This window comes from Gorilla gorilla, chromosome 3 (assembly GCF_029281585.2).
Source record: "Gorilla gorilla gorilla isolate KB3781 chromosome 3, NHGRI_mGorGor1-v2.1_pri, whole genome shotgun sequence".
Classification (NCBI taxonomy): Eukaryota; Metazoa; Chordata; class Mammalia; order Primates; family Hominidae; genus Gorilla; species Gorilla gorilla.
In genome coordinates, this window is record NC_073227.2 from 97,995,005 (window position 1) to 98,018,405 (window position 23,401).

The following is a 23,401-nucleotide window of genomic DNA, read 5'->3' on the forward strand; positions in this document are numbered from 1 at the left end:
AGATAAAATAAGAAAGTCATCTGCTACCTGAACAAATTCACACCATATACCGAAATAACACTATTTTTAAAATCAGAATTAGAGAGTAGTGTGCTATAAAAGTCTGGACACGTGGGTTTTAGACTTGGCTTTCTTACTAATTATTTTATGTAGTCTTGGGTCAGTAATTTAACCAGATTCTTTTGGGAAGTGAAATATTCAACTAGAATATCTCTAAGGTTTTTTTTTATTCCTATAATTCTATGTTTTTTAATTCTGTTAAAATAAACATTAACATAGTACTTTCCAAATGGTAGATGGAATACATTAAGATTTTTGAAAATTAAACATAGTTAACATTTACTGACAGATGTCCATAAAATATTCAAGATATAAAACTATTAATACATATACTCACATTCTGTATGTTAGTTAACTCTATAGAGAAATCAACAAGAGCTATATCTAGAGTACGAATGACATGAGGGATCTCTCACTTTTTACTTTACATACCTTTAAACCATTGGACTATCCGTAAACATACAATTTTTCTTTTATAATTTCTATAGAAGTGTCTCAAATTTTTCTATTGGAATATAAGCTTTGGGGGAAAAGACCTAATTTTCTAAGTCTACTAGTTTGTTAAAGTTTCTTTCCAGTCTCACCAAGCTATAATTATCTTCAATGTTGAGAAAATAAGAAACTGAAGTATCTGTTATATCTGACATAGTCACCTTAAAAGCAATTTGATCATAAATGTCTGTAGCCAAATCTTCTAAGCGATCTTCTTTTCCTAGTTTTATAGTGTCACTTTTAGCTATAGATTAAGTATTCACAATATTAAAAATTTTCCCCTTCAAAGAGCCATAAGCACTATATTACTAAATTCCCCTTCTATGAGTACAAGAGATATGTATTTCAGAACGTAAAAGTCTCTACTATTTAGAATTACTCTTCTGCAAATTAAAAGAGGAGTAAAACTCCAAAAGATATTCTCCACAATATCAGAAAAAAAAGTACCAAACTTTGGGAAGAATAAGATTGTAAAGGACATAAAGGTAAATAAAAACGGAGGGGCTAAGAAAAGTAAAAAGTCCAAAATTTCGTATCAAAGATTACCTTTGATAATGAATAAATTGAAGTATGGTGAGAAAAGAAGGTTTGACACATATGCATGGTCTGAATAATTCAAATCAATACTCTAGGCCAAAATAATCTTTTCCTCTACAAAAAGTACAGGGGAAAAAAAGCCCTGATGTGGTCTCACTCCTTTCTTGCTTAAAATGTACTAGTAAACAGTGAAATGCTCAAAGGCAGACAGTAGGAAGGATAAAAAAGGTCTGTGTATAAAGTACATAATGAGTTTCTGACTCTGAAGGAAGCTATAAATAATCTAAAATGCTAAAGAAAGTACCATGTAGATAAAAGATCCTGCTCTTACCCTGACAATGACTGAGATATAACAAAGAAACTAGAGGAAATGTGCCAAGTCCTTAACCTTAAAGACAAAAGAATCACACTCAAGCTAAAAATATGATTCAAAAAGAGGGCCAAGTCATCATAATTTCTAAATTCAGCCTAACCAAAATATTCCCTATTTAAAAGAACTGTTTGGGATTAATGGCATATTAAAAAAGACTTTACATAGATTATCTGGTAAGTAAAAAAGACTGTGATAGAGAGCACAAAATATCCCAACAAATATATGACGCTTTACACAATGGTGCTATTTTCCTGCCCATCTCCCTTAACTTTCCTCAAAAGAAAATAACTTTGCAATAAATAATGGCAAAATTCTCTTCACTTGTTTTGAGATGGAAAAACTTGGGATGGTGTTTATTTTTAGTAAGAATATTTTACATTGCACTCACCTGCTCCAAATAGTTCTTTGTGGACCTCTAATACCACAGCGACACCAATGTTATCTTTTGTCATCACTCTGTTCAGCATAGCTTCGGATCCATCTGAATTAGCCATCGCCACTTGGTTAAATTCCACTGTATGCTTCTGCACCAATGTAAATCTAAAAGGTACATTATTATAATAATTTTAGGTACCTAGACTATCATGCTGAAAGATATTAAATGAAAGAAACATGACATGCATTGTCTCCCTTGTCATTTTCTAGCTGCAAGTGACCATGTGATACAGTTCTGGCCGCTAAGACACAAGAAGTCTGATTATTGTAAAAAGTTTCTCAGAGGCCCCACCTAACAAAGACAGCATATATATCCCTTCATGCTTTTATACCTTGCCCCTTACAGCTAGTGCTCGGAGAAATAATAACCATCTTGTGACCATGAAATAAGAAGCAGGAAGGCAAAAGCCAACCTTCTAAAAATGGGGAAGCAGCTGAACCAGTTCTGGACTGCCTATTTCTGGACTTCTTGTGTGAGAAAATCACCCTTCCCTCATTTGTTTAAGCTACTGCTAGAATTTTCTGGTATTTAAAGGTGCACACAATCTCAACTAAGTTAATGAGAAAAAGATAAAAAGAATACAATCCACCTACCCTGTTTGTAGTTTTATTTCTACCACATCAACATATTTGTCAACAAAATGCAGGGGCACACCTTTATCTCAGCTAAAGAGTAACTGATTTTTCCATCTGACTTTTACTAGAAAGTTGCAATGGGGTATAAGTATTCTGAGAAACAGATTCTGCAAGATGAAGAAATGACTCTCTGTGATTACAGCTTCTGCACTAATAATATTTTCTTTCCTTCATTAATGCCAAATTATTAAGCATTGTAGAGTTGTAGGATTTAATAGAATTGGTTTAGTGCTGACATTTAATTGCAGTGGGATGTTGGTGAAGTCATTTAACCTTTTTCAGTCAAACTTTATTAATTTGTGAAATATTTATAAGTAATCAAAACCTACTAAATACATTACTTGCACTAGGTGTTCAGTGGAGAGAAGACTAAATATTTAGTCTTGTAACAGATCCCCTCCTCACTTTCCTTCAAGCTTTGAAAACAGAAGCTAGTTTCTGTTTCTTCAAAAATATTGACTTACTATGCCACAGGATGCTGCACTAAATGAAGCAATATTCCCTTCCCTCCTCCAATTCTGAACGTGTCAGCTGGACTGACAAGTGTAAAGGGTCAGTTTATGTGCCTATTTCTAACCCAGAGTGCTTAAAGTGACTATAGTTTCTACCCTCTAAAGAGGTAATCTATAAGCTTAAATATGACAGATGAAAGTTACCAAGGTGAAGAATGGGGTTAAGAGTATCCCAGGTAGAAAATGTGAAAGGTCCTGAGACAGCAAAAAGCACTGCAAGTTTATGTGTTAGAAAAGAATGGAAGGGTATGAAATGATGCTGAAGAGGAGAGATAAAAGTTCTAAGCCAGGACATGGTGTCATTTGATTTATATTTTTTAAGATCACTTAGCTGCTCAATTAAAGAACTGATAACTGGGAAGCAGATTAGAAAGTTTGTGAGGTTGTCTGAAAGAGAAATGATGGTGGCTTGAACAAAGGCAAGAGAAATCAAGAGGAGTGAGCAGTTTCAAAATGTGTCCTATAGACAGGATTGACCATTGTCCATATCAGATTTCTTCAAACAATTTTAAGCTGTGGAATACCTTTTACAGTTTCTGGTGAGATTCCCACAGATAAAACAGATAAAAGCAGCATTATGTTAGAATAAATCAACCACTGAAAACAAGCAACCTATTTTGATGAATATAAAAATTTGAAATCAGAGGACAGAGATGATATAGTTTTATATCAGTCTCAGTGTCCAATTTTTGTATTTTGTTTTGGTTACAGAGTATTATTAAAAATCCTGATTCACGCAGCTATAAATGGTAAATAACTGGCCCTATACTCAGAAAAAAGAAGCAGGCATGAAGAAATTTGATTCAGAGGTCTGCACCAAAAACAAGTTAACTAAGCAGTACTTTACGAACACGTTAATGATTTCCAAAATGTTAAAACTTGTATTTGAAACACGTGAGTGAACATGTTATTTTCAAATTACAGTTCAATTATTCACATTTAATTTTTGAGATATCTTCTAAATATTCACAGAACTTCTATGGTATACTTACAGGAACCTAGGATTCTGTACAAAAGTCTTAAAAATCCTGTTAATTATAATATTTTTATAACTGGAATAATTTTACTTCTACCAAAGCTAGGTCATTCTTTGGGGCGTAGGGGCAGGGGAGCATAGGACTCTAATTAAAAGAAATATCTTAACTAAAATTTGCTTTCCTGTATTCTTCTCCCATTTTTTCCATTAAAACTAGATCTAGATCTGTTCAAGAATATACATTAAATCTAATTTCTCTTCCAAATGACACCACTTTAAATATCTGACAATAGATGTCAATGCTCTCCCACCCTCTATGTCTTCTCCGGAAAAGAAACGATCAGTTACTTACATGATGTGTGATGTTGTTCATCTGAACAATTTGTTTAAATTTGCTCAACAAATTTAAATTGAACTGACAACTGGGTCTGTCTTTTTGAAAAGTTCATTTGAACAACTCAAGTTTACCCAAAGGTGCAGTACCTATAACTGGGCATAACTGAACTACAGCCTTCTTCATTTGTTAACTGTATTTTCGTTAATAAAGACTAAAACTTCACTTTGGGGAAAGCCATATTGTAAGCCAAACAGGAACTAACATATATCTGAAATGTTTTGATCTTTTTGCTCTTAAACCAGGTCTTGTCAGTCCTGCATTTATAGGTACTTCAAAACAAAAACATGGAAAAAATGATACATTAAATGTTTATTGTAGAGATATGAGAACAAAGAAAACTAAGTCACTTATAACCCAATACCTCCATTTAAAAGTTAATATATTTCCCCAGACTTTTCTCTACACACATACACACACATATTTTTACGCAATTAGAACAATACTATTCTATCAGGGACATTTCCTATAACATTTAATATTCTTCCAAATCAATTTTGATGACTGGATTATAGTCCACTCTACAGATTCACCATAATTTATTTAACCTGTGTTGGACATTTAAGTTACTTCTTACATATTTTAACTAATGCCGTAATGAACATTGCTACATATATTTTTCTGTGGTCTCAGCTGATTCTTGTCCCTCCCTCTTTTTATTCCTTCCATTAATAATCTAAGAGCAGCAATCTTTACCTCAGTTAAGTATCACTTCATGAACTTCTGCTCATTAGTTCACCTATTCGGATATTAAGTGCTCTGAAACTTCATCCTATTTAATTTTTAATTTTTTACAGATATGTAAGATAGATGCACAAATTTACAGGATATAATTCTATTTTTCTATTGGATCTATTTTTCTAACAGATTAAATATCCCTGCCAGCTTTTGGACATTTATAAATGTTATGAGCATGCATTCTCTTCTCTCAAAATAATTAAATTTCTCAATAGGACAGAATAATAAAAAAAATAATGAGAGCTACCATTATTGACGATCTATCCAGTCTCAAGATTTGTGTTAAGTACTTCATATATGTTAGTCCTAAAATTTGCACATGGAGATATACTGCTCGGATTCCTCATCAGGGATTGCTTCAGTTGCAGAAAGCTGCCTACTTATGGTCACATACTTCTAGGAGCACCACCATCCAATTAGAAATCAAAAGCAAAAGTTCAAAGTCCAGGGATGTGGCCCCTTGTGGTTTAACTCTCACAGGCCATATAAGCTCTAAAGCTCCCTGCTGAGTCACCTGAGGCAGTCAGGCCTGCAACACTTCACTTTTCTCCGTATGTCCAATTCTGCTTCCTCCCCTTTCCACAGGTGTTGATTTCTAATAAACTCCTGAACACCAAACTATCTCCAAGTCTTCTTTCGGTTATCTCCGAGAACCCACATTGCAGCAGGAGGTATTACTACTGCCATTACAAAGATGAAGAAAACTGAGGCTGGGCAAGTCTGTCTTTTTGAAAAGTTTGATAGTTCATCCATCCCCCAAATCCTAGAATTTTTTTCTCTACTCCAATATTTATAACAGATTACCTTTGCCAGTTCTCTAACCACACTTCTGTAAGATCTTTAATACCATAAGATATAATTATCTTCATTTGAAAACCTAACTAGTTAGTGCAGTTTAGTGACTCTCTTGGCTTACCAATCTCACCTTCTTGGTTTGCCATTCTCCTCTTTACCTGGTCTTAGTGTTTCTACTTTGAGGAAAATTCTTCTCAATAGAAATCATGAAAGCAAAACATAAATTGTATAGAGCTGTTTTTTGTTGATCGTCAATTACTGATTATACAGTCTGCAGTGGGTCCATTCCTTCCTTGTTATTTACAGTGCATAATGTTAGTTAAAATATCCTCCTCACTGCCTTAGCACTTTCACCCAGCCTTTTCTTTTTCTTAAGTTTCTTGGTAATGATCATAGGTTCATAAAACTTTTTTAAAAATACATGATTAGTTATTGATCTTCCTTCATTTAAATAACAATTATTTAAACATAAATCTTGAGCAACTACTGGGTTATCAGATGCTTGCAACTATCCTTCCAACTTTATTTCTCATTGGTATATACTGCCATACTTTTGACTTTTAAAACTTCTCAACCTTTTAAAGGTATCTTCTTTTTACTGTCGTGGTTTCAAAAGTCCAGAAAAGCAAAACTAGTCTTCCTAAACAGGATGCATATGTCATTATAACTAACACTCCCTTCCACTGCCACTGAGAAACTCTAGAGCACACATTCTCACTCAAGTTTTATCACTTCAGCTTCACCAAGGGTTGAAAAACCAAAGAGAGAGTTGAAAACTAGTTGAACCAAATGAAGTTCCTTCTTTCTAGTAAATAAGAGTGTTGATATGTTTCTTGAACTTTAAGACTTTCTCAGATATTCTGTTTTTAAAAGAATGAGATTTCTAGCATTAGTGCTGATGGCTGTAATCTTCTACAATTTATCTTATTTCCTTGTTTATAACTGTAATAAATTTACAATATAGTAAGATATAATTACCCATATTCTATCCCTACTACCTTAACAATGCTACTTCTTGCATTCCCTTCCCATACAAACCAAATGCACTCTATTCTGCATCTACTTCCTGTTTCACAGATTTCCATACAGGTAGCATTTTGAAATATAGAGGTTTTCTGCCATTCTTTCTATTATTAGATGTTTCTTCTCAATTAGACATATTGGTTTATAGTTACTTTCCAATCATTGTTCCAAGCCATACAGCCTTGGTAATACGGAAAATCTTAAACTTGTCTCTTTCGATACATTAGTTTACTATTCATACTCTGTGACTGGTATACAGATGCTAAAAGCATTATTCCTGATGATATTTTATTCTAAGAATTCTTCTGTATATTCACATTTTTGAAAAAAAGAAAACTAGACGAAAGGTCAAATGGATAAAAGAAAGAACATATATTAATATAATAAAGACTGCTATGACCAAAAAATCCCCTTATATGATTTGAGAATTATTATTAGGTTGGATGTTTCGTGTGCAAAAAGAACACGTCCAGAGCAGTCCTTCAAATAAAGACATAACTCAATTTCTTACCAACTTGTAGTCTAAAAATAACTTTGTGGGCTCTGATGTAATTAAGTAATGCTAGACAGAGGACAGTGACTGCCAACTATGAGAAACTAAAGCAATCTACAGGATTTAAGTAATATTCCATCCCTGAATTCATTTACAAGTAAAAAGGGACAATGTAATACACAGTCAAGACAATAGTATAATCACAAAAAGTTAACTCTGACCCTTTCTGGATCACATCCCAACACTGTTAAAACCAAACCAAATAGAAGTTCTTAATATATTCAGTATAAAATGCTATAAAATGTGTTCTTGGTCCCTTTAAGTAATCATGGGAGTGCCAGAAGGTAACTAATTGGAAAAGGTAAGCTGAGAGACCAGGTTAAATAAGGAAGTAGATAAATAACATCCTATATTTGTACCGCTTTTTTTTTTTTTTTTTTTTTTTGAGATGGAGTCTTGCTCTGTCACCCAGGCTGGAGTGCAACGGCACGATCTTGGCTCACTGCAACCTCTGCCTCCCGGGTTCAAGCAATTCTCTGCCTCAGCCTCCCGAGTAGCTGGGTTACAGGCGCCCACCACCAAGCCCAGCTAATTTTTCTATTTTTAGTAGAGACAGGTTTTCACCATCTTGGCCAGGCTGGACTTAACTCCTGACCTTGTGATCTACCCGCCTCAGACTCCCAAAGTGCTGCCATTATAGGGGTGAAACACCATGCCCAGACTGTACAGCTCTTTTAACCACTGAAAGTGCATCCACATTCATTATTTTAACCCCATAAGAAACCTCTAAAGTGGAACAGTTATTATTTATATTCGAAAGGTACAGAAACTGTAGTACAAAGTCTTAATGTTATGATCCAGGTTGAATAGAAATTACCAGAAGAGTACAAATCAAAATCTCATTTTCAAAAAAAATCCTACATACAAATTCTAAATGCAACAACCACCTATGACGCAGGAAATTAATAACTGAGAGACCAGTGAGATGGGAGTATCACAACAGTAATGATACTGTACCATTTTGGAATGATACTATGACCTCTGAAAACCCTCCTTCCAAGCACAAAACTACCTGTGATAATAGAAGAAAAAAAAGCAAGGACTTGGCCTTACCTGGTACCTCTGAGAATGGAAGCAGGTTAGGAAGTACAGCAGGAACTAAGTGCCATGACAACCTAAGTTCCCAATCCTACGATAAGAGATTGCCTCTTCACAGTGCAATGATCACACTGTTCTAAATTGCTGTTTTCATCTTTCCCTTTCTCATTGACTTGAAATAAAGCATGATAAGGAGGTCAGAACTGCTAACCTCAGGAACAGCAAGTCTAGCATATAGGTCTGCTTTCATCTTCATTTTTTCCCCCACTATTAAGTTGTGTATCTGGCTCCAAGACCCAATTTCTACTTAATGGTTAAGTCTATAGGACAAAACATGGCAAAAAGAAATTTAAATTATGAGTCCAAAGCATGTATCTACGGCCAGGCGCAGTAGCTCATGCCTGTAATCCCAGCATTTTGGGCGGCCGAGGAGGGCAGATCACCTGAGGTCAGGAGTTTGAGACCAGCCTGACCAACATGGAGAAACCCTGTCTCTACTAAAAATACAAAATTAGTCAGGCATGGTGGCGAATGCCTGTAATCCCAGCTACTCAGGAGGCTAAGGCAGAACTGCTTGAACCCGGGAGGCGGAGGTTGCAGTGGGCCAAGATCACGCCACTGCACTCCAGCCTGGGCAACAAGAGTGAAACTCCGTCTCAAAAAAAAAAAAAAAAAGTATTTACAACTCAGTTTCTACATATACATTATATACATATAAGAAACATATGCATATGTATGAATGTATTTTATAAAATGCTTTGGAATGTAAATAATACTTGTTAAAAGACAAAGCAAAAGCTGAGATCTGGTATTTTATCACTCAAAGTTCTATTTTCTAGTATCTCTATGCATCTAATTCCCAAAAAATGATGTTCATAATGATGACCAAACAGGTGCTGCCAAATCCTGAAGTAGATTCTGAATCCCCCAAAACTAAACTAGAATAATGTGATTTAAAGAATAGTGTATTATATTCTAATTATCTGAATATTGGTAACTTGTGTCCTAGCCTTTACTAAACAATACTCTATCCTTTCATCATGATGGATTAGAGATTTTTATTATAGTATTTTGCTATAAATGGCAATTATGATAGTTTCCATTTATTGTTGCGTATTCTGTACCAGTTTTTCATGTATGATTAAACAGTCATCAATGAAGATGAGGAATTATCAGATACTCTGATTACAGAAGAAAGAGACTGAGAGTAAGTACAGTGTTGACTACTCTTCCACAGTTATCTTTGTTAGTTCTGTAACCTCTACAAAAATGATCTTACAAGATAAGAATATACAAATGAAGAAACAGGTCCAGAAATGGTAAGTCTTTCAACATTATATAGCTAAATAAATAGAAGAAGCACCTGGCTTCAAAACTCACAGTCTTTTTTTGCCCTATATTTCCAATCTGAAGAAAGAATAAAGGCAGGGTAGAATACTTTAAATTCCAAATAGTTGGCACTGAATAGTCAGCTAAGACATTGATAAATATCTGGTACTGGGACAGAAGGTGGTTTTGTTCTACCTATAGGAGGTATATAGTCCTGTCATTCCAGGAAAGAAGTTGAAAAGAGGTACAATATACTGATGTATCACACTCAATCTGTTGCCAGATCCATGTTACTATTCAGGAAAAAAGAGTTGAGGAAGAAAAGAAAAACAGGTGACACATCTAAGTACTTCCTATGTGCCCATTACTTAACCAGTTCACAGCATTTTTAATAATTCAAGAATCAATTTGCAAATACCCAGATAACAGTTCTAACTGTTATTTCAAAGCCTTAACTACTTCTAGTAAATTGTTAAGGAATTTTAGATTTCTCCTCTCAAAACTGTGAGAGTAATAATAAAAATCTTCCATATTATCTTGAAAGAAACTATAGCAAACAGAAAAAGAGCCTGATGTTAGATGTCTCAAGTTTACTGGTGCATTTTTTTTTAAGCTATGGTGCTTCAAGGGGATTTGTGTATGAACATAGGTAACAAATATCGTCAGGCACGGTGGCTTACGTCTGTAATCCCAGCACTGTGGGAGGCTGAGGCGGGTGGATTGCTTGGACCCAGGAGTTCAAAACCAGCCTAGGGCAACACAGCAAGACCACATCTCTACAAAAAACACAAAAATTAGTCAGGTGTGGTGGCATGCACGTGTAGTCTCAGCTACTCAGGGTGCTGAGGTGACAGAATCACCTGAGCCTGGGGAGGTTGAGGCTGCAGTGAGCCATGATCGCCACTGCACTCCAGCCTGGGTGACAGAGTAAGACTCTGAGACCCTGTCTAAAAACAAAAACAAATGTCAAATTCAGGGCAATTTTTCTAAATGAGGTAATCTTATAAGAGGTATTAGTGATATCAAAAGCTCAAACAAGAAGGCTAAAGATTCAGTTTATTACAGTAGTTAAAAGCATGGACTATGAAATCAGACTACTGTGTAACTTGAACTAGTTATTGAACTTGTCTGTACCTTGGTTTCCTCATCTTTAAAAACAAGGAAATAGCTGTATAGCTGCCTGTAAGAGTTGCTTTAAAATTTGAACAAGACAACTAATATAAACAATTCGAAAAGGCTGACAGATGGTAAACACTCTGGAAATACGGTCATATACCATATAACAAGATTTCAGTCAACAAGGGACTACATGCCGATGGTAGTCCCACAAGACTATAATGGAGCTGAAAAATTCCTATCACCCAGTGATGATGTAGCTGTCTTAACATCACAGCACAATACATTACCTTTTTTACGTCTAGATATGTTTAGACTCAAATGCCATTGTGTTACAATTGTCTATTTACTACAGTAACATGCTGTACAGGTTTCTAGCCTGGGAACAACAGGCTATACCTTATAGCCTAGGTATATAGTAGGCTGTACCATCTAGGTTTGTGTAAGTGCACTTCATGATGTTCCCACAACAACAAAATCACCTAATGATGCATTTCTCAGAACATATTCCCGTAGTTAAGAGATACGTAGTTTTAACAGAATTATTCTAAAATGCATAAAAAATTACCAAACCATAAGAAGAATTTAGTATATTCTGACCTCAAATACTACAAGGCTTTGTACTAATTATTAACCAAAATAAGAATATCTCTACTACAAATTCGTGGAAAAGACAGGAAAGTAGGCATAGATAAATGGGAAGTGGACCAAATATCTTTCAAATTCATTGAATTTGTTTACTTAAAATAGCATGTCATGCTGGTAATATGCCTGGATCAATAAAAACAGATTGGCTTTGATAAAATAGATGTAAAATGGGGAAATACTGGAAAACGGCTGTAAGCATGTATATGCTTATCCTGTAAGATGATTTCCTAACGTATGAAATCCAAACTATTAACCATGGGATTCAACCTCTATCAGACGTCACGTTTCATTTTCCATTGCCCTGTCTCAGTCAACCCTTTTAACTCTCTACCTCCATATGCTCTGTGCCTGCCTCTCTTATCTACCCAAGCAGATCTCTATCTTATATTACACCATATGATATTGCAGTTGTCTTATATGCCTAGTTTTTCCTACTGGATTTGAGCTTTCAGTGAGATTAGGAACTATGTCTTGACTATCTTTGTGTCTGTTGTGTCTAGCACAGGACTTATCACAAAGCAAATGCTCAGTATACATTTAGTGAATAAATGATTTTAAAATGAATGATTCTCAAAAATCAACTATTAAAAAAAAACACAGAAAAGAAACCCAGATCACTTATGGCTAACCTTAAAAGGTATCACTTTCTTTTTTTACACAAAAACTAATACTTTACTTCATGAAAATATGTTCTGAAATATGAGACCATTCAAGTCTGTACCTCTTAAAATGTTCAGTGTTATTTGGTAATAAAAGCATAAGGAATAATACAATAAATATCCTTATTTCGAATACACAGCCTGAGAAATGAAACATTAACAACAGTTTTAAGTTGCATAATACTTGTTTTCTAGCTTTCTGTTGATTTTATAGGGTGAAACCAAAGACAATTTTAAAGTGTAAGCATTTAAATAAATAAAAGTACACCATTGTGCTTTGTTTCCTTAACTTACTTTTCTGTTTTGAAGAATATTGCACAACCATCTACATGCTTTCTCTCCTGCTCAGACATGATTTTGGCACGTGACTTTGGAGAAAAAAATCCATCATATCCACGCTCCTTCAATGCTGGCAGAAAGAGAGTGAAGTATTGCTCTGTTTCCACTTCCTGAGATGAAAGAAAAGTTATCATCTATATGACAGAGGGAAAATGCTGATTAAGATATAAAAATGTTCAGCATTATGAGTAAGATGTAACTTAGTAAAAATAATTCACATAGCAAATATTATCTTACTATCTTACCTGATTGCTAGCAGCTGCTACTTGACAATGGCAGCTTTTTAAACATGAAAGAACCAGAAAGGGGACATGATTTTCTCATGCTCACACAGATAGTAACAGGAGTAGGACTACATCCCAAGGTCTCTTGATTCCCAATTTAAAGTTCATTCCATTATACTTTACTTCCTCAAGACTGGCAACTAAACAAAGCAAGTTGGGTATATGATAGATTCTGTGATAGGGAATAGTAATTTATATATAAAAAGGTAATTTAAAAACTTGCATATCCTTCTGAACTATGGTGGAAAGAAATGATACCCAAGAGTGAGAAACGTAAAATCTATCCACAAAAAATTCTACTTTAAGAAATTTTTAAGTACCTAAATCGCAATCATCCAATGGCCTCTATTAATTTGATAATTATTAGTCTATTTTATTCTTTGACTCATAAAATATTTTAACAGGTCTTTCTAAATGAAATAAATATGAAGATAATTTATGTATGCAGATGTTTCTAACAGCATGAGTTTATGACAGCAAAAACCCATAAACAACTAAATGTGCCCAGTGGTATGGGAAAAGCTAAATCAATATACATTCATATAATTAATGAGTTTTGAAGAATTTTAGTAACATGGAAAATCCATTAAGTACAATAAATAAGAAACAAAATGTATCTGTAAATATATTTTACTTAATGTGTAGAAGAAAAATACTCCAGAAGTTTTAACACAACTATCTTATGACATGAAATTAGGTATTTCCCTCCATCATGCTTTATATTTTTTCAAAATTTTCAACTTCTCTAGAATGATCTCTTTTTAATACAGTATAGTATTATAGCATTGCTTTTATAATAAGACAATTTTCTTAAATTATGTTTTATCCTTCAAACTGCTATATTTAGGAGGGTGTGAGGCTGTTATCACTACAAATACTAAACCAAGAAGTAGACAAGAAACTACAATAGCCTGATTTTGTTTGCCTCCTCCTCTCCCCAATTCTCTGTTAGTCTCAATATTTAGAAGAAATTTTATTTTAATTTTAAAAGATTTTTACTTTTTTCCCAAGCAACATAAAAATAAATTATCAAGCTACTCTGTTACATAAAAAATTTTTAAATAATTTTTCCTCTCAGGCTATGATGAAAAGAATGTGTGAAATTGTAACACACAACTTTTTTTTTTTTTTTTTTTTTGAGACAGAATCTCGCTCTGCCATCCAGGCTGGAGTGCAGTGGTGCAATCTCTGATCACTGCAACCTCTGCTTCCTGGGTTCAAGCGATTCTCATGCCTCAGGCTCCCAAGTAGTTGGGATGACAGGTGCACGCCACCTTGCCTGGCTAATTTTTGCATTTTTAGTAGATATGGGGTTTCACCACGCTGGCCAGGCTGGTCTCAAACTCCTGACCCCAAGGGATCCACCCGCCTCGGCCTCCCAGCGTACTGGGACTATAGGCGTGAGCCACCATGCCCAGCCTGTAACACACAACATTTTTAAACACCTTTAAGAAATAGTAAGTTTTTGAGTTGATGAATATGTTAATTAGCCTCATTTGATCATTTAAAAAAATATATATGTATCAAAACATCACAGTGTACCCCATAAACATATACAATTATTTGTCAATTTAAAATTTTTAAACCTTTAAGCACTTAATATGTTTTGAAAGTTGCTAAGAAAAAAGTTACCAAAAACTATTCAAACATCTTTTTGGCTAATCATTAGCTAAATTTTGAAGCAACAGAACACATTTCATGAAAAGATGCTGCTTCTTCAGTAAAGTTCAATTAATAAAGTGCTATAAAACAGAAGAATCTAAATTTCAGAGATGGTTTATAAAGTAAGGTAAGGCAAATACGCATGATTTATAGTACAACATATTAAAATATGTCTGTTTAAGGAATAACTGTGGGCAAGCTTTTTTTTTTAAAAAAACAGACTCCAATACAAGGTAAATTTATATTCCTAAAAGACTGGCAATCTTCTGTGGTTTTCTCTTTCAGCAATACCAATGATCATGAGGTGAATATTAACATGAATAATGGGTAAGATTATTTCCACTTAAGAAAATAGTAAATAAATATAAGTAGGTGGTTGTATTCAGTCAGCAAAATAGTTTCACTATGGAAATGTCTTAAATGCTTATTTAAATTGTCCGTTATTTTTAAGAGGAGAGAAAACAATTCTTTTTGAGCTTTGGCTCTAAACACAGGATCTCTCCCAGTGGTCAGATCTTCTCTTATGTTTAAGTTCACCTTTTAAGTTAAAGACAGTTTAATTTCTATGGTGTTACCTGAAGACTAATGATATCTGCGTCACAGTTAACAATTTCTTCCATAATTCCCTTTTTCCTGTATTCCCAGTTTAATGCCCAGGATGGGCAATAGCCATATAGCTGCCGGGTAGCGTATTTATCACATAACACATTGTAACACATAACCGTGAATGATGCTAAGAAGTGGGAGAAAAAACAACAGACAAACGGGAGAAAATTAGGCAACTTTTTCTAAAGCAATATCATGTGTACACCTGCACAAGCACACACACATACGCCACATATCATCATTGTAAAATGCCTAGGCAAAATAAAGATTGCTAATCTACTAAAACATCATTGGAGTCTATCATACAAAATTTATTTTACTAAGTCTAGAATTAGACTAACAGCTCATATTTGAGAGTTTTAAGGAAATTTATTTTAATAAAAAATTTAAATTTTAAATCTGCTAATTTTTTGCTTATAACTGAGAAAAGCTTCTTTAAATGAGTGGAACAAAAGTAAACTGTAGTTGCATTTTAATTAAAGAACTCTAATCTCATTACCTCTTATTAACAAAATACCTAAGTACTTTTTGTGCCTCCTACTGCTATCATTACTTTGAAGCAGAAGAGTATGGACTAACAAAATTTAGTTGTAAGAGAATCGTTTTTGTCAATCAAATGTTCATTTCTGAAATAAAATGCTCATTTTTAAACGTCCTTTAACTATAAAAAGACTGTGAGCAAACTAATAGTAGAAGATGGTTTGCATCCTTGCTACTCAAAACTGTGCTGTGAAGACCAGCAGCATCAGTAATCAATCACCTGGGAATTTAGAAATGCAGAATCTGTGGCCCCATAAACACCTCTTTTGGACAGGATGTGCAATTTAACAAAATCCCCAGGTGATTCATATGCACTTGCATGTTAAAGTCTGAAAAGCCCTGATTTTTATCAGTAATTCTCCATCTTGGCTGCCTAGTAGAATCACTTTGTAGACCTTATAAAGAAAAATGCTGAAGTAAGGGTCTGACTCCAGACTAATTAAGTCGAAATATTAAGAGTCTAGCTATTTGTATTTTTAAAAAGCATCCCAGCATCCCAGGTGATTATAATGAACAGACATGGTTGAGAATCACTTATTTAAATAAGACGTGAGGAATCCAAAGTGAAGTGACACTTGATTGAAGTTGGTTCTGTTTCAGATGATGGAAAAGGTATTAAGAGAAACTCAGTTCAGTCCCCTGGGGGGTCTGACTGGTGACCATTTTGTACACTGGGAGCTAAATTTCAATTTGAGTTGACTTGTACTTTCTGAATATTTATCTGGGAAATGACCCAGCATCATTTCCAAGCCACTACACTGTGAAGTAAGCACCCTGAATTTACCTTACTATGCTTCTCAGGATTTGAAATGTCATTTGGAAGTAAGGCGAAAGAGGTAGACTGCCATTTGCTTCATTCAGTTTTTTCCTAAGACTTTGTAAAATGAGATTTCATTAAAAAGATCAGAGATTGCAATTTTTATAATATAGCCAAAACTCTTTATATCCCTGCCAGTGCCTGAGAATGAACCAGCAATTTTTAAACAGAAGTAAAAACTACCTAAGTGTTATTACCACTCATCTCTTAAACTCTGTTTCTATCTGGGACCTTTTTCATTATCTAGGCTTGATTTCCATATAGTTTATCATGTTTTTAAGCAATAAATCACCCTTAGCCACTACAAAGTATTATACACATCCCTCTATGCATCAGAAGTAAAATGCATTTTTAACAGTAACTTTTTTTCAGCACTCAGATCCTACTCAGAGAAGCACCATACCTCACAAGAAAAGTCCACACTAGTTTTTCAATAAAGAAAACCCAAGAACAGATTACTTTGAGAATTCAGCAATTAATGAAAATTTGTTTCTATTGTTCCTTTTCTTAATGGAAATGTAGCTGTGCAATATTAGAAAATCTTTTCTTCAAGATTATGTTCACTCATATTCAAAAGGGATTACTATGAAGAATTAGAAAATGGTGTTTTTAACATCAGAAGGGAATAATTAATTATACACTAGGAAAGGCCAAGTATAAAATAAATCTATCTAGTTTTAAGTTTTGTAGAAAACCTTAGGTACTCCTTTCACTTAAACACCAACATGCAACCTGATAGTAAAAATGTTATTCATAACATTGACACAATGCCTCTTAAAACAAGCTGATATTGCAGCTCTAGAGTGGGTTGGTTTTAAAATTATTACCTCTGAAAGACACAAAAATGTACTGCATATTATAATATTTTGTAGTGTTATTAAAATGCAAATAGAACCATGAAGAGGCTATATATCCCACATTTCCAAATACTAAAAAAAAAAGACTTGTTCTGAATCCTCTTAACTTAAAAAAAGCCCAAAACTCACAAACAAAAGGCCTTTATATTGCTCAAAATATATATAAAGTCTAACTGTGATTTACCCTTTAACAATTAATTATCTCGTTTTTTTGAGACAGGGTCTTGCTCTGTCTCCTAGGCTGGAGTGCAATGGCAAAATCTTGGCTCACTGTATGTAAACTCCGCATCCCAGGTTCAAGCGATTCTCGTGCCTCAGCCTCCTGAGTAGCTGGGATTACAGGAGTGCGCTACCACGACCTGGCTAATTTTTGTGTTTTTAGTAGAGATGGGGTTTCACCATGCTGGCCAAGCTAATCTTGAACTCCTGGCCTCAACAGATCTGCCCGCCTTGGCCTCCCAATGTGCTGGGATTACAGGCATGAGCCACAGTGCCCAGTCAAAATTTATTAATGTAATACTATTCTGTGACTGGTTTAATCTTCATATCCAAACACTTAGAATTTTCATTTAATTTTAAAATGAAATTAGATATCATGAAAATTATTACTCTTGTGATTAAAAAAAAGACATTTCGAAAAACGGTAATTCATAACTTATTTTAAGTAGAATTCCCAAGCCTAAAATATCAAATATGAAGAAGCTTTATAAATGTCAAATCATTATTGGTCCCTGCAAACAGATAAAGGCTTACATTTTCCACATTACTTCAGTTCTAGAAATGCTAGATTATATCCTTATATTGCTCAAATACTATGTACTACTTCTACACCCCTGGGCTGGTATTATACTTTGTTGCCAGTATAGTAAATATATGCCTAGTCTACATTATTCTTCCATAAATGTTATCTACCTCTCAAGAAAGATCAAGTACTTCTCAGTAGTTTAAAATTTTTCACAAGAAGTATCATTGTTCTCATTTTTCTTAAATCACCCAATACTCTCTATGAAGATGCCATTTGGAAAGCTGTATTACAGAAATAATTTTAAAACCAAGGGCTGCATTACTTAAATCTTAAATCACCCAATACTCTCTATGAAGATGCTATTTGGAAAGCTGTATTACAGAAATAATTTTAAAACCAAGGGCTGCATTACTGTGAAAGATATAAGACACCTATTGACAGGTCTATCTTAATGTGGACTTTTTAAAAGTCTATCCATCAGTATTTTTAAATGCATCTACCCATGAAAGGTAAAAATGAAGTCTTATTTATTACAGATCATGAAGCCCAAATAACATTTTAAGTATTTCTGGAAAAAAAGGAAGAATGAGAAAAACTATTTACCTGACGGCAGAATTTGGTCTCGTTCTTTTAATGTAATCCATGGCCTCGGAGGAAGCTGCTCTGGATGAACTGAAAAAAATTTTGTAAATATAGGTTAATTTCATGTGTTTCCGAAATCTGAAATGTGTTTATAATGTCAAAAACACTTCTGTTTTCTATTCTGCTGTAACGGCCTGCAAACTGACTTAATCTAATGCTGAAATTTAATGAAGATTTAGGAGCCAAAGGAAATTTCAGAAAAGCTATGCAGAGAACACAGAACTAATACAAGAAAATAACATTAGGAAATTCATTAATGGCATTTTCACTTACATGGTATTTACGAAAAGTACCTATTTAAAACCCTATGTAAAATCTTAAGTTTCTAATTATATATGTAAATTGTATTGACTTAGCCTTGTGGGAAATCAAAGCCATCTGAAATTCCAACCCTGATGAATTAAAATACTCAAACATCTTTAAAATAGAAAAAAGTACATATGGATGTATTAAAGTTAGTGAATTTTCTAGTGGGGGCTTCATTTTCTGATTTTACTCTTTTATAATGTCAACACAAAACAAGAGATAAGGATAGAACCACATTATGCAGAAAAAAGGCACTTGTTAGACATTAATTGCTCAGATATGGTTATCAATACTATGGAACTAAATGCTACCTACCTACCAGATGAGTTAAGATTTAACTACCCCCTTTTCTTTTCCTTTCAAAATCTTTGAAATTACAGGACAACTTGATTCAAGTTTGCAGATTTGCCCATGACAGTAATGGCTGAGAAATGTATTCCCTTAAAACAACACTCCATCTTTAACTAGCCACAGAAATTTTGACCAAAGTAGCCCAGATCTTTAAAACTGTCACTTTATTAACAGTTTTGGTGTTCTGAAAGTCTACCTATATGATACTCTGTTTTAGCAGCCATACTTTTCACAGAGTAGAATGAACTCTGTTTCATATATTCCATATCTTGCCAGGAAAGAAAAGAAGGTTATAAGATGACAGACAGATCATCCAGCTTGTTCAACACATTGAATCCCAGAAAACAATCTTCTGGCTATGTGAGTGCCATGGCAGAGTCACAGCAAGTGTCTCAAAAATGAAAAATCTAATATAGAAACAGAAAGAGTAAACAAAAAAATTTCTAGCTATTGGGATCCTTAATTAGCAAAATCTACCTAAGCTGGCTTGCTTAAAAATTCAGAAATCCAGAAACTTCTAAAATAAAACAGGTAATATAATATCAACATTTTGGTGCTTCCAAATCTTAACTAGTGTATCACAATGTAGCAGTTAAAGTATAATGCAATCAACAATATCCAAAGAGCCAAAAACATAATATGAGTGAATACTCTATCTCACTACTAACCAGCAAAATTAAAAAAGATGAGATGGCATATTTGTTACCCAAGTTCACGCAAAATTTTTAAGTTCAATAACATCCAGGACTGGTGATGGCGATAAACAGCATGTACAGCTGGTAGGAATATAAATTAGTACAGCTATCTTGAGAACAAACTGGCATCTTTTAAAATTTAAAACACCCATGTCCCTATGACTGAGTAAAATTCTATTTCCTGGGATCAGCCCTATCTTCTTTAAGCAGGATTCAAAAAGATATCCATTACAGCATTGTTTATATTAACGAAAGCAATAGTAAATGGCTAAATAATATCCATTTTAAGAAAGTCTATGCTATAGTTTAAAAAGATAAATATGTATTCAAGTGGAAACATATCCATGGAATACTGTTGAGTAAAAAGAAGTAGAAAAAAATAGAATAACAAAATGTGATATATTTTATTTAAAAATGTTTAAACCATACACTAAAAGTTATAGTATAAAATTTCCGCTGGTATAATTTTTGTATGTAAATGCCTACCAGAAAGTAAAAGGATATACACCCAACTCACAAGTATGATTACCTGCATGGAAGGGACTGTGATTAAAAGTAATGATTAAAAGAAATTTTAATCGTAACAGGAATTTTAACGTTTTTTTACAAAAGGATAATATATTCATGTGAGACATGCATTTAAAGTCAGTTTGTTTTTTTTTTTTTTTTTTGAGACGGAGTCTTGCTCTGTCACCCAGGCTGGAGTGCAGTGGCGCCATCTCAGCTCACTGCAAGTTCCGCCTCCCGGGTTCACGCCATTCTCCTGCCTCAGCCTCCTGAGTAGCTGGGACTACAGGCGCCCACCACCACACCCAGCTAATTTTTTTTGTATTTTCAGTAGAGACGTGGTTTCACCGTGTTAGCCAGGGTGGTCTCGATCTCCTGATCTTGTGATCCGCCTGCCTCAGCCTCCCAAAGTGCTGGGATTACAGGTGTGAGCCATTGCACCCGGCCTAAAGTCAGGTTTTTTAAAGATGAAACTACATGGCCAATGATATCACCAATGATATGACAAAACAAAGAAATAAAGAGTTATATGGGCTACTATCACATAAAATAAATAAATATATTGGTGACCCAATCTTCAACAGAGCTCAAGAGAGCCAACCTTCCTCCCCACACCTAACACTGACTGGCAGCACTAGGCCTGATCTGCCTACAGTGCAGGTGTCAGCTGAACCTGAAGAGACAAACCAAATCTACATGCTAAACCTAAACAGGGTAACTGTCTGCTGAAATCACAGATTTAAAAAGCATCAGAAGTCTCCTAACATAATATCCAAAATGTCCAGGGTACAAATAAAAAGCACTGGTCATTCCAAGAACCAGGAAAATCACAACTTAAGTGTTAAAAGACCAACAGACACCAACACTGAGCTGAATCAGATGTTGAAATATCTGACAGATTTTAGAACAGCCATCATAAAACTGCTTGAACAAGTAATTACAAATATCCCTGAAAAGAATAGAAAAATCCAGCAAATACAGAGAAATTATTATTTTAAAAGTATCAAATAGATATTATCCAACTGAAAAATACAATAACTTAAATTTTAAAACTCATTGGAAAGGCACAATAATAAAGATGCCAAAAGATAAAAATCAGTGAACTTGAGAACGAATCAGGAGAACTTAGTCTGAAAAACAAAAAGAAAACAGACTGAAACAAACGAACAGAGCCTGAAAAAACCTGTGGAACTACAATTTTTTAAAAAAATCTAGATTAGTATTATCAGAGTTCCAGAAGGACAGGAGAAAGGATGTGGAGCTAAAAAAGTATTCTATGAGAGAACAGGTGAAAATTTCCAAATTTATGTGAAAGACTTACACCTAACAAATTTAAGAAGGTGAGTAAACTTCAAATATCAAGAGCCCAAAGAAATCCATGCTAAGACAGAGCGTAACTAAACTTCTGAAAACTAAACAAAGATCCTTAAAAACATCAGACAGAAATAGCATATTACCTATAGGACACCAACTCAAATGACACTAGATTTCTTTTAAGAAACCATGAAAGCCTAAGGAAGTGGTACAATATTTTTCAAGGACTGAAAGAAAAGAACTGTCAACTGGAAATTCTGTATCCAGAAAAACTATCCTTCAGAAATCAAGGGGAAATAAAGATGTTAACAGACAAAGGAAAACACTTCCATTGCTAGCAGACCTGCCCTTAAAAAATAGCTAAAAGGGGGCCAGATGCAGTGGCTTACACCTATAATCCCAGCACCTTGGAAGGCTGAGATGGGAAGATCACTTGAGGCCAGGAGTTTAAGACCAGCCTGGCCAACATAGTGAGATCCCATCTCTACAAAAATATTAAAAAATTAGCCAGATGTGGTGACGTGAGCCTGTAGTCCCTAGCCACTTGGGAGGCTGAGATAGGAGGATCACTTCAGCCCAGGAGTTGGAGGCTGCAGTGAGCTAAGGAAACTCTCTAATATCAAGGAAAACAGAAATGGAACACCAAAAAAGGAAAGAACAAGGAATCAGTAAAGTAAATGTGCAGCGAGATAGTAAGTTTGAATAACCATGAATATAAAACACATGAAAATACACCCTAAGTATATGTAATTGAAAAGCTGAAATAACTACAAGAAGAAAGACAAACCTACCATTTTGACATAGCTTTATTGGTAATGAATAAAACCAAAGTAATCATTAAGTACATCTAACACATTCAAACAATATAATGAACAAACAAACTAACATATAGGATACTGCATCTAATGAGAAGAGACATTCTTCTCAAGTGCATACTTAATTACAAAAATTAATCATCTGCAGAGGTAATAAATATTTTTAACATTTAAATTAATCAAGATATGTTCTCTAACCACCATGGAATTAAGCTAGGAACCTATGACAAAGAAAACTGGAAGAACTCCTCTGAAAATAAAGAAACAAGTTTCTAAATGACTCACAGGCCAAGGAAGAAATAAGGGCTATTAGAAAATATGCTGAACTGAATGATAATGAAAATAATACAAACTAAAGCTTGTGAGATACAGCTAAAAGCCACTTTAGAGAAATATTTATACATAAATATATACATAAATATATTTGAGGAAAAAAAAGAAAGACTGGAAATTAAGGCATGTTCACCTTAAGCTAGAAAAAGAATAGCAAATGAAACCAGAAGGAAGAAATAAAGAAATTAATAATATTGAAAACAAACATACAATAAAGAAGACCAATGAAGCTAAAAGTTGGTTCTTCTTTTCAAAGAAAATATTAATGCCTGCA

The 23,401-nt window shown here is 34.2% G+C and overlaps 1 protein-coding gene across 5 annotated transcripts in view; it reads right to left on the minus strand.

Moving 5' to 3' along the window:
- Window positions 1–23,401, minus strand: part of CNOT6L (CCR4-NOT transcription complex subunit 6 like) — a 106,553-nt gene that overhangs the window by 16,100 nt on the left and 67,052 nt on the right. For all 5 annotated transcript variants that reach the window (XM_019025912.4, XM_031010373.3, XM_031010372.3 and 2 more), the window contains exons 6-9: window positions 18,768–18,836; window positions 15,175–15,332; window positions 12,609–12,763; window positions 1,851–2,002 (exon numbers count right to left, since the gene is read on the minus strand). In XM_019025912.4, coding sequence (XP_018881457.1) covers window positions 1,851–2,002; window positions 12,609–12,763; window positions 15,175–15,332; window positions 18,768–18,836 — 534 coding nt within the window. The remainder of the gene's footprint in view (window positions 1–1,850; window positions 2,003–12,608; window positions 12,764–15,174; window positions 15,333–18,767; window positions 18,837–23,401) is intronic.